General features: G+C 45.8%; 1 protein-coding gene across 3 annotated transcripts in view; it reads left to right on the forward strand.

The window, feature by feature from the left end:
• Positions 1-13,082, forward strand: part of LPIN1 (lipin 1) — a 209,071-nt gene that overhangs the window by 135,524 nt on the left and 60,465 nt on the right. For all 3 annotated transcript variants that reach the window (XM_040427326.1, XM_040427327.1, XM_040427328.1), the window contains 3 exons: positions 586-681; positions 4,678-5,003; positions 11,882-11,989. In XM_040427326.1, the coding sequence (XP_040283260.1) occupies positions 586-681; positions 4,678-5,003; positions 11,882-11,989 (530 nt within the window). The remainder of the gene's footprint in view (positions 1-585; positions 682-4,677; positions 5,004-11,881; positions 11,990-13,082) is intronic.

A 13,082-nucleotide genomic window follows, 5' to 3' on the forward strand; every position in this document is an offset into this window, starting at 1 on the left:
ATAAATGCTCTACCACACCTAGGTTGAGAAACTGCTGCGTCCTCTCCTCCACCACCAGCTACAGTGGCCATCAAACAACAGTAACCGTAAGACCGTTCTGTGTTTGTGATTGTCCATGGTACTATGGAAGTGCAATGGTTGCTTATACCCATTTGTGATACCTTTTGCCTGCATGCTGGGATTATGGTATATGCCTGGTTTATCTTTGAGCTATGAACAGATTTGGAGTATTTTTCATCCATCTAATAAATGTTAAATGTTACTAATCGTTACGCGATTCGTCAGGCAGGGTGCTGGGCAGTGATAGGTAGGGCACATACTGTAGTCGGGGACTGGAAGCTTCTGTATGTTACACACAGGCATCTTCAGCGCTCAGTAGGACTGAAGACAGACTCTCCTTAGCAATGCTCAGTTAGAACTTTACCAAGAAGACTCCGTGTACACAGTTTTCTAGTGCAAAGAAACATCTTTCACTAATAAAGTGTATTACAATTTTTTTTTTTATATCCCTGTCCTTACACTATATAAAAAATAAACCAAAACAGTGACATTTTAAGTTAATAAAAACACACTTTACTATTGTAGGTTGATATTGAAATCAATGGAGAATGTGTGGACCTGCACATGAAACTTGGAGACAATGGAGAAGCTTTCTTCGTGGAGGAGACTGAGAATAATGAGGTAAATAAGAACGGTATTTTTGTACTTCTACATAAAGGACTGGTCCTCAGCTGCTGGCAAAATTCTCAAAAGCTCATTGACCGTTGGCTATGAGTGGCTGCAGCGTGATCTACGGCACTGGGTGTAAGGGCGTGCCGGGAGCTATTGTTTTACAACAGCTGGAGAACCAAAGTTGCGTATAGGGAGAGGTCTGTCAGTCCAGCAAAACTGAGTACGGTTTTGACAGATTTTTTTTTTTTTACAACCTTGCAATTATTTGTTTCTGAAATGCAACATTAAACAGTTTTCTAAATAGTCTACATTAAAATTGTCCCACCATGTTGCTGCTGTAGAGTCTGTGCAACTCCTGTGCATGGCTGACTCTGCTGCTTCTCAGATGGATCCAACAGCACATGGCTCCTGGCTGCTGTTTGTTCAGGGCTGATATCATCTGTTCTTTCTGCTTCATCCCACCTTTCTCTCAGTGTTCGATACCAGCAGAAAGGGGAAGTGAGGAGGTTGTATACGGGAAAAGGGGTAGAGATCATACAGACAGCGTCAGTGTAGAGTGAGTAGAGAACCCATGTCCGTATCTGCAAGGGGAAGGGGTGAAGGATTGCACACACAGGCAGCATCAGTGTACAGAGAGAAGATAAACCATATTAGAATCGGCAGGGGAAGAGGTTAAGGCTTACACAAGGCAGGCAGCATGAGTGTACAGAGAGAAGAGAACCCATGTCCATATCTGTAGGGGTGAAGGAATTCACCCGCAGGTTAGATCAGCGCAGAAAGAGGAGAGAACCCATGTCAGAATTTGCGGCAGTAAGGATTACACTTGGGCAGCATTGTTGTCTATGTTGGCACAGGCAGAAGAGAATAGACAGAATTGTATTAGAAGAAATCAGACCAGGAATGAAGCTGTGCTGATACACGAGAGCTAGTGAAGATAACAGTATCCTGGATACACAAATCCTACATCCAGTATGTATTACTGGGAGGAACACATCCACATGAGAGCAGGTTGTAAACTGAATGTCAGGGGTCTGAAAATGAATAAAAATTGACAATAGCAGACTGAAACTTAGTGCAAGTTAAAATATGAACAGATCATGTTAAAGGGTTTCTGTCACCAGATTTAACCCTATTAAGCTAGCTGACATTAGTGATGTGCTAATGTCAGCTAAACCTAACTAGCCTATTCCTACTTGTATCTATGCCCCCGTTACGCCAGAAATCTAACTTTTATAATATGCTAATTAGCCTCTAGGGGGGGGGGGGGCGTTGTTCCTGCTCCGTTCTTCCACCTTTGTCGCCTCCCTCCAAGTCCTGATTGACAGGGCCGGGCAGCGCTCGCATCCGTCTGCCAGCCCTGTGCTCTGGTGAAATCTCGTGCCGTTGAGCATTCGGCGCGGGCGCGGTGAGGGAAAGACGCCCTGCAGGCTGCCAGCTTCCTCATCGCACCTGCGCCGAATGCTGAACGGCACGAGATTTCACCAGAGCACAGGGCTGGCAGACAGATGCAAGCGCTGCCCGGCCCTGTCAATCAGGACTTGGAGGGAGGCGACAAAGGTGGGAGAACGCAGGGCCGTTTGAAGGAATTTGGGGGCCCCAAGCAAAATAGACATGGAGGCACGCCCTCCCCACCTTACGCACGCAAAGCCTACAGGAACCACAGTATAGCCATACAGTTTAAGTTCATCCACACTTTATATAAATAAAAAAGGAGGTTTACAGTGCAAATACTGCTGTTGCATTTAATGTGCATGAAATTTGAACATTTTCAACAAATGTCCTACTTACTCTCCCCCTCCCTGTTTTTTTTTTTTTTTTTTACTCCCTACCCTACCTTAGATAAGTTCCTAAGTTAATTCAGTCCTCCGGCTCCTTCCCTGGACCCTGTAGCGTGGCCGAGCTCTCCTCCTCTACCTCCTGGCTGTCACTCAGTGCGGCCGGGAACTGCGTGGTACAGGTCAGGAGATTCAGTTTCCTGTTCCCGGCCGCGGCCGGACTAAAAGGAAGTGAGCACTCAGTGTACACTTCCTGTCAGTCCGGCCGGGAACAGGAAACTGAATCCCCTGTTCCTGTACCGCGCGGTACCCGGCCGGACTGAGTGACAGCCAGGAGGTAGAGGAGGAGAGCTCGGCCACGCTACAGAGCAGCAGTCAGCAGAGGAGGAACTCGGGAGGTAACCAGGCTCTCTATAGAGCGCTCAGGTGGCTGCAGCCTTAAAGGAAGCAAAACAAGCACCGGCTCTGCTTGGGGCCCCGGGCCAGCTCGGGGCCCCAAGCAATTGCTTGTTTTGCCTGTCTGTTAGCGACGGGCCTGGGAGAACGGAGCCTCTAGGAGCAGGAACAACGCCCCCCCCTAGAGGCTAATTAACCTTTTATAAAAGTTAGATTTCTGGTGTAACGGGGGCATAGATAAAAGTAGGAATAGGCTAGTTAGGTTTAGCTGACATTAGCACATCGCACATATGGTGACAGAATCCCTTTAAGTAAATAAGTCCAACTTGTCGTCCTCACCAAATAGGTAGGACTTTCTGTAATATCAACAGATTCATCACTGCAGAATAAAGTCCTTCTTCATTTCTTCTCATGTGGCAGGAGAGCCCGGTTCTAGATCACAAGTAGATCAGAGAAAGTACTGGAGGTCATGTTCTGTGAGAAGGTGACATAACAGAAGCTCGTCAGACTCTATTTGTATAATGTCAGAGAGCAGGGACATTAGACAGGACACAAGTGGCATACCACAGTGACAGCTATGGACAGACATGGTTTTCTTGGGCACTTCCGTGATAAGATCTTGTAGCGGCCAGACCCTGTCTTGGCAGGAGCTCTGACATACTGTCCTATAAGCGCCTGGTGCTTGTTCTCATGTATTGACCCTGTAGATGACAGTACTCAGATAAATGAATGGTTTGTTACCCTCTACTGACTCCTCCTGATCATATCTCGAGAAGGTCTGTTAAATGCATTTCTGAAAATGATCTGAGTGACCTTGTACCGACCTTAAAGTTCTTCTTTATATAACTTGAGCGTCTTATTCTGGGACAAAGGGAGGCTCCTGTGTAATACGAGGGAGAACCTTGACGCTCCTGGGCCCCAGTGTGCCGTCTGTTACAGGACCCCACATCTTCCATGTGCTGTTTATGGCATTGGTGCCTTCTGGTGTTGAGTGATTTGCAGCTTCTGCAGCCCCCTTTAGATGCATCCCTTGTACTGCTTTATTCCAATGTAGCAGTGAGATTCTTGGCCCCCCCCACTATTTCCAAAACCTTACTGTCAGTGAATGGAAACACTCTTGCTTACTAGGAAAAGATGAACGTCTGTTCAGACCTTAGAGCTTTTCTACGTAACTTCAGTTTGTTACAGTGCATCAGTGTAGCTAAAGCTCTGAGGCCTCCCATACTAAAGTTCCTAAAGTGGTGGATCTCCCGTACACCGCCATGGTAAATCATTGCAGTCTATGGGAGAAGTGAGCAGACAATTGCATGTTCAACTATGGACTAAAATATGTAAAAAATAAGAAATAGAACAAAAAAATCCAAACAATTTTAATAACAAATAATTAATAATAAAATAAAGATTATTAGTATCCCCATGTCTCAAAATGCTCAAAAGTATTAAAATATTAAAAGTTTTTTTATCCTGTTTGGTAAATGGCGTCACATAAAAAAAAATCAGGAGGAATAACCGAGGGGCAAAGGAATGCAGAATTATAGTATTTTCCGAAATAGACATGTCAGGATCGCAGACAGGTGGTTTTTAAATTTAAAGGAACATGAAGATTTATTCACCATGCATTTCCCTAGATTTAGATTGCAATGTGAACACTTCTCCACTCACAGCCAAAGCTGCATTCAAGCTTTAACTACCAGCACAGCATGAGGGTGGTCGTCCTAGAGTCACTGAGGTGTATGACAATATAACCATTTCAGAGAGGAGAGCCTGAGGTTCTCTGTACTTTTTTCGTGTTGGAATTAGGACTATTACCTAATTATTGAAATGTCCTCCCCAGGAATACGTCCCATCCCACCTGGCAACGTCTCCCATCTTGCTGGATGGAGCTTCTCTTATGGAGGTGCAATTGAAGAGGAATTCAATGGAATGGACAAGAAATTTGGATCCGTCCGCCTCGACCCATGCCCTTGGCAACATTCACCTGGCTCAGGGCGGCACAGAGGGCGCCACTAGTGGCTCTGTGAAGAAGAGACGGAAACGGAGGAGGAAGTCCAAGCTCGATAACTTAAAGAGAGACGACAAAGGGGACACGACGGAGGATGAAGATATGTTTACCATTGAGATGACCTCTGAGGAGGAGGCCGAGCCTCTCGAAACAGCCAGGTTTGGTTCTGAGCTTGTTTTTTGTCGTCATTTTTAGTCTGTTTATTGATCAGCATGTTATTAGTATGTAAGCAGACATTAAACAACCAAAAAAAAACTTTATATATAATTGGCCAAATCCTCAATTCCTTTCAACTGAACCACTTTCCAGAATACAATTAAAGCATTGCGTCACTTTATTTTTAATTTTTTAGATCATTTTTATTGTCATTTTCAGCTCAATAAAGAAACAATAAAGTACAGTTGGTACCTCCAGTACAAGTAGTGTCTAGTGTTGAGCGAACTTCTGTTTTAAGTTCGGCGTCTAAAGTTCGGCTTCCGGTTAGCGGAGGATCCCGATATGGATTCCGAATTCCGTTGTGGTCCGTGGTAGCGGAATCAATAATGACCATTATTGATTCCGCTACCACGGACCACAACGGAATTCAGAATCCATATCGGGATTCTCCGCTAACCGGAAGCCGAACTTTAGACGCCGAACTTAAAACAGAAGTTCGCTCAACACTAGTAGTGTCTTCATGTAACATCTATTACAAGCAATATGAGCAATTACAAATGTAATGAAGACAATTATTCCTACCCCCCCCCTCCCAAAACTCCCTCCCCTACTATAAGTATAACCCACCCCCCTCCCCACTCGCCAGCATTGGCAGACCCGTTAGTAACGATCTAGGAAGACCAACGTTTCCCATCCAAAGACTCCATAGCTTATGGAACTTATGAGGGCAACCACGCTTCAAGAATACTGCTTTCCCATACATCACCTTAGTATTAACCTTACTTAGAAATTCCTCCACCCTTGGGGGACACGATTGAATCCAATGAAGAGCAATGAGCTTCCTGGCTACATATATAATAGCCTTCCTATTGCGATCCTACCCACCTCGTCTGCGCCAACCTCAGCCATATATCCCAAAACGCATACTTTAGGCTCACGAGGAACCCGTATTGAGAAGACTCCCCGAATTATTTCCAATATACTCGTCCAAAACTCATCCAATCTTGGGCATTGCCGCAGCTGGATCCATATGACATCTTGGACATTTAGCATCTGCTCGGACACCGACACGATGTAAAAACACTGGGGCTTTGTAGACCCTGTGTATGGTAAACAGCGGTGATAGTTTCCTGCTTTCCTTTAAGGACGATTTCGGTACTGCCTCTAAAATGTCCTCCCATTGTTCCTTCGTTATCTCTCCCAGGCTCTTATTCTGGATAGTGGGTGTGATTCCAGAAATGTATCCAGAAGCATTTGGTATATTGTGGATATTATTCCTTTTTTGTCCCCTCCCGAGATCATTAAATGCAGAGTGGTGTCTCTAGAGACCACTACATTTCCAGTTTTAGACATAGAGATATATGCGTGCCTTATGTGCAAGTATTGATAGAGATTCCGTCTTGGTATGTTGTAGACCTCCTGAATGTTAGTATTTGTTCTAAGTACCCCCTTGTCTAATAAGTTGCCTTTTCTAGTCACTCCTTTCTTTTGCCAAAGTTGGAACCCCTTTTAAAGGTACAAATTCAGGAAGCATGCGACTATGCCATAGGGGAGCATACGCAGTAATACCTGTAACGCCTCTCAATTGTTTGGCCTTTTCCCATACATTGCTCATGAGCCGTGTAAGCGGGTTCCGTTCATCCACTAATGGCACTCCCGCCCCCTCTAGTGCCCACTTCGGTTCTTTCCCTCCTAGTTTTTGTCGCAGAATCCGACCAGTCATGTCACTTGTGTCTGGGTCCATCCAACCCTTGACATGCTGGCATTGTGCCGCCAGGTAATAAATCCACGGGTTAGGCAGAGCCAGACCCCCCGCCGATTTTGCATATTGTAGAGTTTCCAGCTTAATTTTGGGGTGACCCCTCCGAGTTGGGGCATCACTATCATTTTTTAAGAGATTAACTCTCCCAACTATGGACAGGAACAGCTTACACCACGCCCTGGTCTTTTGTCTGAGCATTGGCATTAAGTTTAACTCCACAAAGTCCAACAGACGGGGTGAAATATTAATCCCTAAATATTTGATGCTGTCCACACATGGTATATTGTTTTCTATAGCAATCACTGAGGAAGTCTGTCCGTTCAAAAATGTATGCCAATTTCTAGTCAGACCGGACATTTTCCCAAAGCGGCCAATGAGAGACATGGCTTCCGACAGAGACGCCGACGTGTCCCCTAGAAACAGCAGGGTGTCACCTGCATACATGGCCACTTTGTTGTGTATCTGGCCATACTGGAAGCCTTTTATTATTGAGGAGCTACGCACTGCTGCTGCTAGCGGTTCAATCGCTATTGCGAATAGCGAAGGGGACAGTGGGCATCATCCCTGCCGGGTCCCCCTGGCTAACCTAAAAATCGAGGATACCCCTCCATTAGCTCTAATACGCGCTCTTGGGTCGGAGTATAGTACTTGAACCCATTTGATAAAATGTTGGCCAAAGCCCATTGCGCGTAGTGTACACCACAAATACCTCCACTCCACACTATCGAAGGCCTTTGCTGCGTCAAGTGCTAACACTGCTCTATCACCCCTATTATCCGCCTCAATCCGGTAAAAACTCTGCGTATGTTAATGGAGTGGATTTTTGGGGTATAAAGCCAGCCTGGTCTGGATGTATTATGGTTGAAATCACCTTTAGACAATCTCATCGCTAGGGCCTTGGCCAGTATTTTAACGTCAACCGTGAGCAGCGAAATAGCCCTATATGAGTCCGGTAGTGTGGGGTCTTTACCAGGCTTGGGTATTACCACTATAAGCGCTTCCTGCATCGATTCAGGGGGAGTGCCCCTCTCTTATGAGTATTGGAGAACCTTCAGCAGCTCAGGTAGTAACACCACTTGGAACCTTTTGTAGATCTCCACAGGGAGACCATCCGCACCTGGAGCTTTGTCATTGGCCATGGTTTTTAATGCTGCCTCAAGTTCTTCTAAACTCAACGGGGCTTCTAGCGAGGCCTTCGCTTCCAGTGTTAATTTGGGCAAGGCAATCCCTTCCAGGAAGTTCACTATCTCTTAACTCTGAGCGTGAGATCTTAGATGTATATGAAGACTCCTAGAACTCCTCCAGGATATCCAGAATGTCCATAGTACCTGTCCTCCTCTGTCCTCGAGAGTCTACTTGCTCTGTAATGCAAGTTGACCGCCTGAAATGACCGATAATAAATGCCCCACCCGTTCTCTTTCTACAAATAGGCGCTGCTTAAAAAATAATCTTTTCCTATCTGCCACTTGAAGCAGGTGGCATCTCAAATTTTCTTGGGCATCTTTTAACTCTGTGCTTGACAGCAGCGGGGGAGCTAAAACATCTGCTGACTCTGCTTCCTTAACCTTCTCGTGCACACGAGTGTCCGCCTTCTTCGATTTGGATTTTAGCCTACAAAATGGATTTGAATTAATATCCCCCTTAAAAAAGCTTTTTCATGGCATCCCATGTCTGGTGCACAGAGGACGCCCCTTCATTAAAAAGAAAATATCCCCGCAATGCTGACTCAACGTCTTTCATATCTCCCAAGACCTGCAACCAAAAAGCGTTACATCTCCACATCATAGGTCCCGGCCAAGTACCTACAGACAGGCAAAGTTCCACCTTCAGTGGAGAATGATCCGCTAAAGATCTGGGTAAGTATTCCGACGATTGTATTGATGGATACCTACTGTTAATAGCTAGGGCCAGACCAATTCTCGATAGGGAAGAGCTACGTGACCGCTCTGCCGGAGGCTGTAACCTCCAGATATCCAACAGCCCTACTTCTGTCATTAGATTGTTTAAAGGGCCTGCATGCGCTCTATAAATGAATAAAATAATACGAATTATAATGATCATAATCAGTCACATGACCGTAATTTATACCTCTGGAAGATTCTCGTAATTGACGCAGTCCTATGTTTTTGGATCCTGAGTAAACCTCTTGGGGAAAAGCATGAGGGAGGTTTATTTCAGTAGTGAAATATGGCGCAGCTCTGAGTTATAAATGCAGTTATCTCGGTGCTGGATTCCGTGACCTGAAATGTGTCCTAGTCCGCCTTTGACTGACCCACGAGAAATATTGAGAAGGGTGTTGGGAAATAATAGAAAGGTCATGTCATACAGAATCCAAGGGTATATGCATTTTGTAATGTTTAGTGGTGGGGAATAATAATATAATAGTGTTTGGCGACATCTAGTGGAGAAATGGTAGTAATGCACATGTGGTTGTGGATTTATAAATGTTAAATTACGATCCTATCCTATAACCTGCAGTACTAGGAAAATAATGCAGCATGCTGTGCTATTCTGGCAGCCAAAGATCAATGGAAACCTGATGCAAAATACCTAATGCAAGTGTGAACAGACTCTAACATCATCTCCTTCCTTAACCCTATTTCTATATGTGTATATCATGGACCTTTACTTTATTTTCCCCGTCTTCTCCCTGACCCTGATCTTGATGGGGTTGTCTAGGACTTGTCTAGGTAAAATGTTTTCTCCCCAGCAGAACCTGTGAAGAGAACTATACTAAACAGCTCCCTGATGCTCCGTTTTCACTGTCTTTACCGGACTTCCAGTCCCTGCATGTAAATTACCTTCCTAAACTGGGCCATGTGTGCTGCTGCAGCCAGTGACTGGCCTCAGCGGTGAAGAGTCCCCAAGTGGCATGTGACCCAGCAGTGACACATGCCTCTTCTTGACATGTCACTGCTGAGGCCAGTCATGACCCTGTCCATGGAGGAAGTTTACATTGGGGAACTGGAAAACCAGTAAAGACAGCCCAGGAGCCTGAATGGAGTGACTGCGAGCAGGTACAGTAAGTACAGCTCTCTTCGCAGGTCCTGCTGGGAGGTTTGGACAATGTCTAATCAATAAAAGTGTCTCTTGACAATAAGAACAACATAAAGTGTCCTCTGCTGGAACCTCCACAATCGGCTATAATCTTTGTGGAAATCTGGTAGGAAGTGTTTGATTTTCCTGCAGTGCCACCACAGGCGAAATTAAGCATTACACAGTGACCACTTAAAGGGGTCCTCTCACTTCAGCAAATGGCATTTATCATGTAGAGGAAGTTACTACGAGGCACTTACTAATGTATTGTGATTGTCCATATTGCTTCCTTTGCTGGCTGGATTCTTTTTTCTTTCACGTTATACACTGCTCGTTTCCATGGTTATGACCAGCCTACAATCCATTAGCAGTGGTCGTGCTTGCTCACTATAGGAAAAAGCGCCAGCCTCTCTGGTAGCCGGGACCGCGGGAGCTCACATAGGCTGGTGCTTTTTTTTATAGAATGCAAGCACGACCACCGCTGCTGGATTGCAGGGTGGCCATAACCATGGAAACGAGCAGCATATAATGTGATTGAAAAATGAATCCAGCCAGCAAAGGAGGCAATATGGACAATCCCAATACATTAGTAAGGGCCTTGTATTTACAACTGCTTTAAGGCTACTTTCACACTAGCGGCAGGACGGATCCGACAGGCTGTTCACCCTGTTGGATCCGTCCTTCCGCTATTTCTCTGTGCCGCCGCTCCGTCCCTATGGACTATAATGGGGAGGGGGGGCAGAGCACGGCTAGAGGCCGCCGGACTAAAAGTACTGCATGTCTGACTTTTTAGTCCGGCGGCCTCTCACCGCGCCCTGCCGTGCTGCATCGGAGCTCCGCCCCGTCCCCATTATAGTCCATGGGGACGGAGCGGCAGTCCGGCGGCGCGGCAGGACGGATCCGCCAGGGTGAACAGCCTGTCTGATCCGTCCTGCCGCTAGTGTGAAAGTACCATAAGTCAATGGATGCTCTCTGCAACTGATCTCACCCTAGCCAAGAGATGAAAGCTTTGAGGACAGCATCTGTACTAGTCTTGCTGCTTGTTTTTGCCTTATGTTATATACTTAAAGGGAACCTGTCATCAACTTTATGCTCACTGTGCATGTGCGGCGCGCTCTCGTTCACTTTGGGAACTCCATTCTAGAGAGAGGTTCGGGTTCCACCTCTGGGACCTGCACCTATCCTAGCGATATGCCCCCAGTGTGTGAGACAACCCCTTTAAACCAGGTACAATCTCTGTAGCACACCCTCCGTAGTAGCAGCAGTAATGGAGGATGTTATACAGCAGTACAGAGCAGTTTACAAGGAAATTCAGTGGTGAATTAGACAGCAAATCACTTCCAATCCAGCAGCAGTCTTTGTCAGTCTATTTTTCTCTGCCTGTCTCCAGCAACCCTTCCCATCTCCATAGATTTCTATGTAGTGTAATCCTTCATTTCATTGAGCAGGCAACCCATCCTAAGATGGATCTGAGCAGTGAATTGAGAGATAGTGAACAGGAGGGGGAGCAGGAGAGGAACCTGTGAAGAGGGGAAGGAAACCTCTTTCTCTGATGATATATATTACAAAGTTTCTTTTATCCCCCGGAATACTTGGTCAATCCACAACTTCTCCACCTTCAAACGTGCCTTAAAAACACATCTGTTCAGGCAGGCTTATCAAGCTACCTAAACCTACCCCGACTAAACCCCCCCCCCCCCGCCCCCCACCAACTCCTCTGGCCTAAACTCGATCCTCTAGTAGTCCCAAACCCGAAGCAGATCGGCCGGCACCACTCCTGTCAGTTCCATAATGGCTCAAATCTTACTTATCACAATCAACTACCTTATGTGTCACCCCCAATTCCTCATAGATTGTAAGCTCTTGCGAGCAGGGCCCTGACTCCTAGTGTTTCCGTTGCATATTAGCCAGTTATTTTAGCTTTGTATATGAACCCTATGAATCTGTAAAGCGCTGCGGAATATGGTGGCGCTATATAAATAAAAAAAAATTTATTATTATTATCCGCTTGTACCATTCATGGGGGGGAAATGACAGTTCCTTTTAATAATCAATCATTATGTCTTGTATCATTATTTCCAGACCTTCAGTTCAGAGCAGCTTCAGCGATCGAGTCCAGCTGCAGAGTGGAGTCTTCTCTAAATCTGACACTTACCCCCACTCTGATGGAGAGTGGACCTCGGGACAAAGGTATGTACCTTAGGCTCGTCCTATCGTGATTATGGGGCCATTTGTTTGGTAGTAGAGGATGGAAGGATCAGAATACAGAGAGTTTCTTTAAGGTCTGTAACCATGGAGACGCATAGCTCCGCAAAGGAGCTGTAAACATGACATGGAAGCCTGACATTTAATTCTTAGATGTACTGGAGCAGTTGAAGAGCAGACTGCAAAAGTGTACATGCCCTGTGGGTATTGTTCTTGTATATGTGTATATTAGATGTGCTGTCCTGCCATTAGAACCTTGTCTGCAGTGCTAGTATACACATGTTATGCCTAGCCTTGAGTAATTGTAAGCTAGAGGAATGGCTTTATCTCTATTTTATTTTATTTGACTCCATTTTCTCTATAGGGTGATCTATTTTCATCAATATTAGATAAGCGGGGTCTGACACCCAGCACCATGACCTCCTCACAGCGCCGTACGTTGTATAGTGGCGGTGCTTGGTATTGCAGCTCAGCCCCATTCACTTGAATGATACTGAGCTGCTCCTAGGCAACGTGACCTATGAACGTGATGTCACATAGGCTAGGAAGGTACTGCGGTCCCCATCAAACAGCCCTGGGTGGCAGACCCCAGCCAATCTAATATCGATGACCTATCCTGAGGATTGCTCATCAGTATCAGAATCATGGAAAACCCCCTTTAACATCCAGAGCTGCATTCACAACTCAGTAGACATTTTTTACAGCAGAAGTCCACGGCAGATGTATGCAACTGTGTATGTCTGGTCTATACACACAGAGATATTATAGATGGAGTCAGATCTCCTCTATAAACAGGGGTGCACCACCAATGAGGCCAGGTGAGGCGATCGCCTCAGGCGGCAAGAGGAGGGCAGCGGAAGGGCCATGGGCTATGAGTGCTTTCATTGTGGCAAAAGGGTTAGGTTAAGAAATTGGCATGGGGGGGGGGGCACTGTTTAAGTTTTCGCCCCAGACAGCAGAAAGGCTAGGTGCACCCCTGCATATAAATATTCGGGCCCAAAGCGTCAAAGGAAATAGAAGGTCCATTGGACAAGGGGGAAAAAAAAACCTGAGTAACAATGTAAGGGCGGGTTCGCAT

This window comes from Bufo bufo, chromosome 4 (genome assembly GCF_905171765.1).
Source record: "Bufo bufo chromosome 4, aBufBuf1.1, whole genome shotgun sequence".
In the NCBI taxonomy this organism is placed as follows: Eukaryota; Metazoa; Chordata; class Amphibia; order Anura; family Bufonidae; genus Bufo; species Bufo bufo.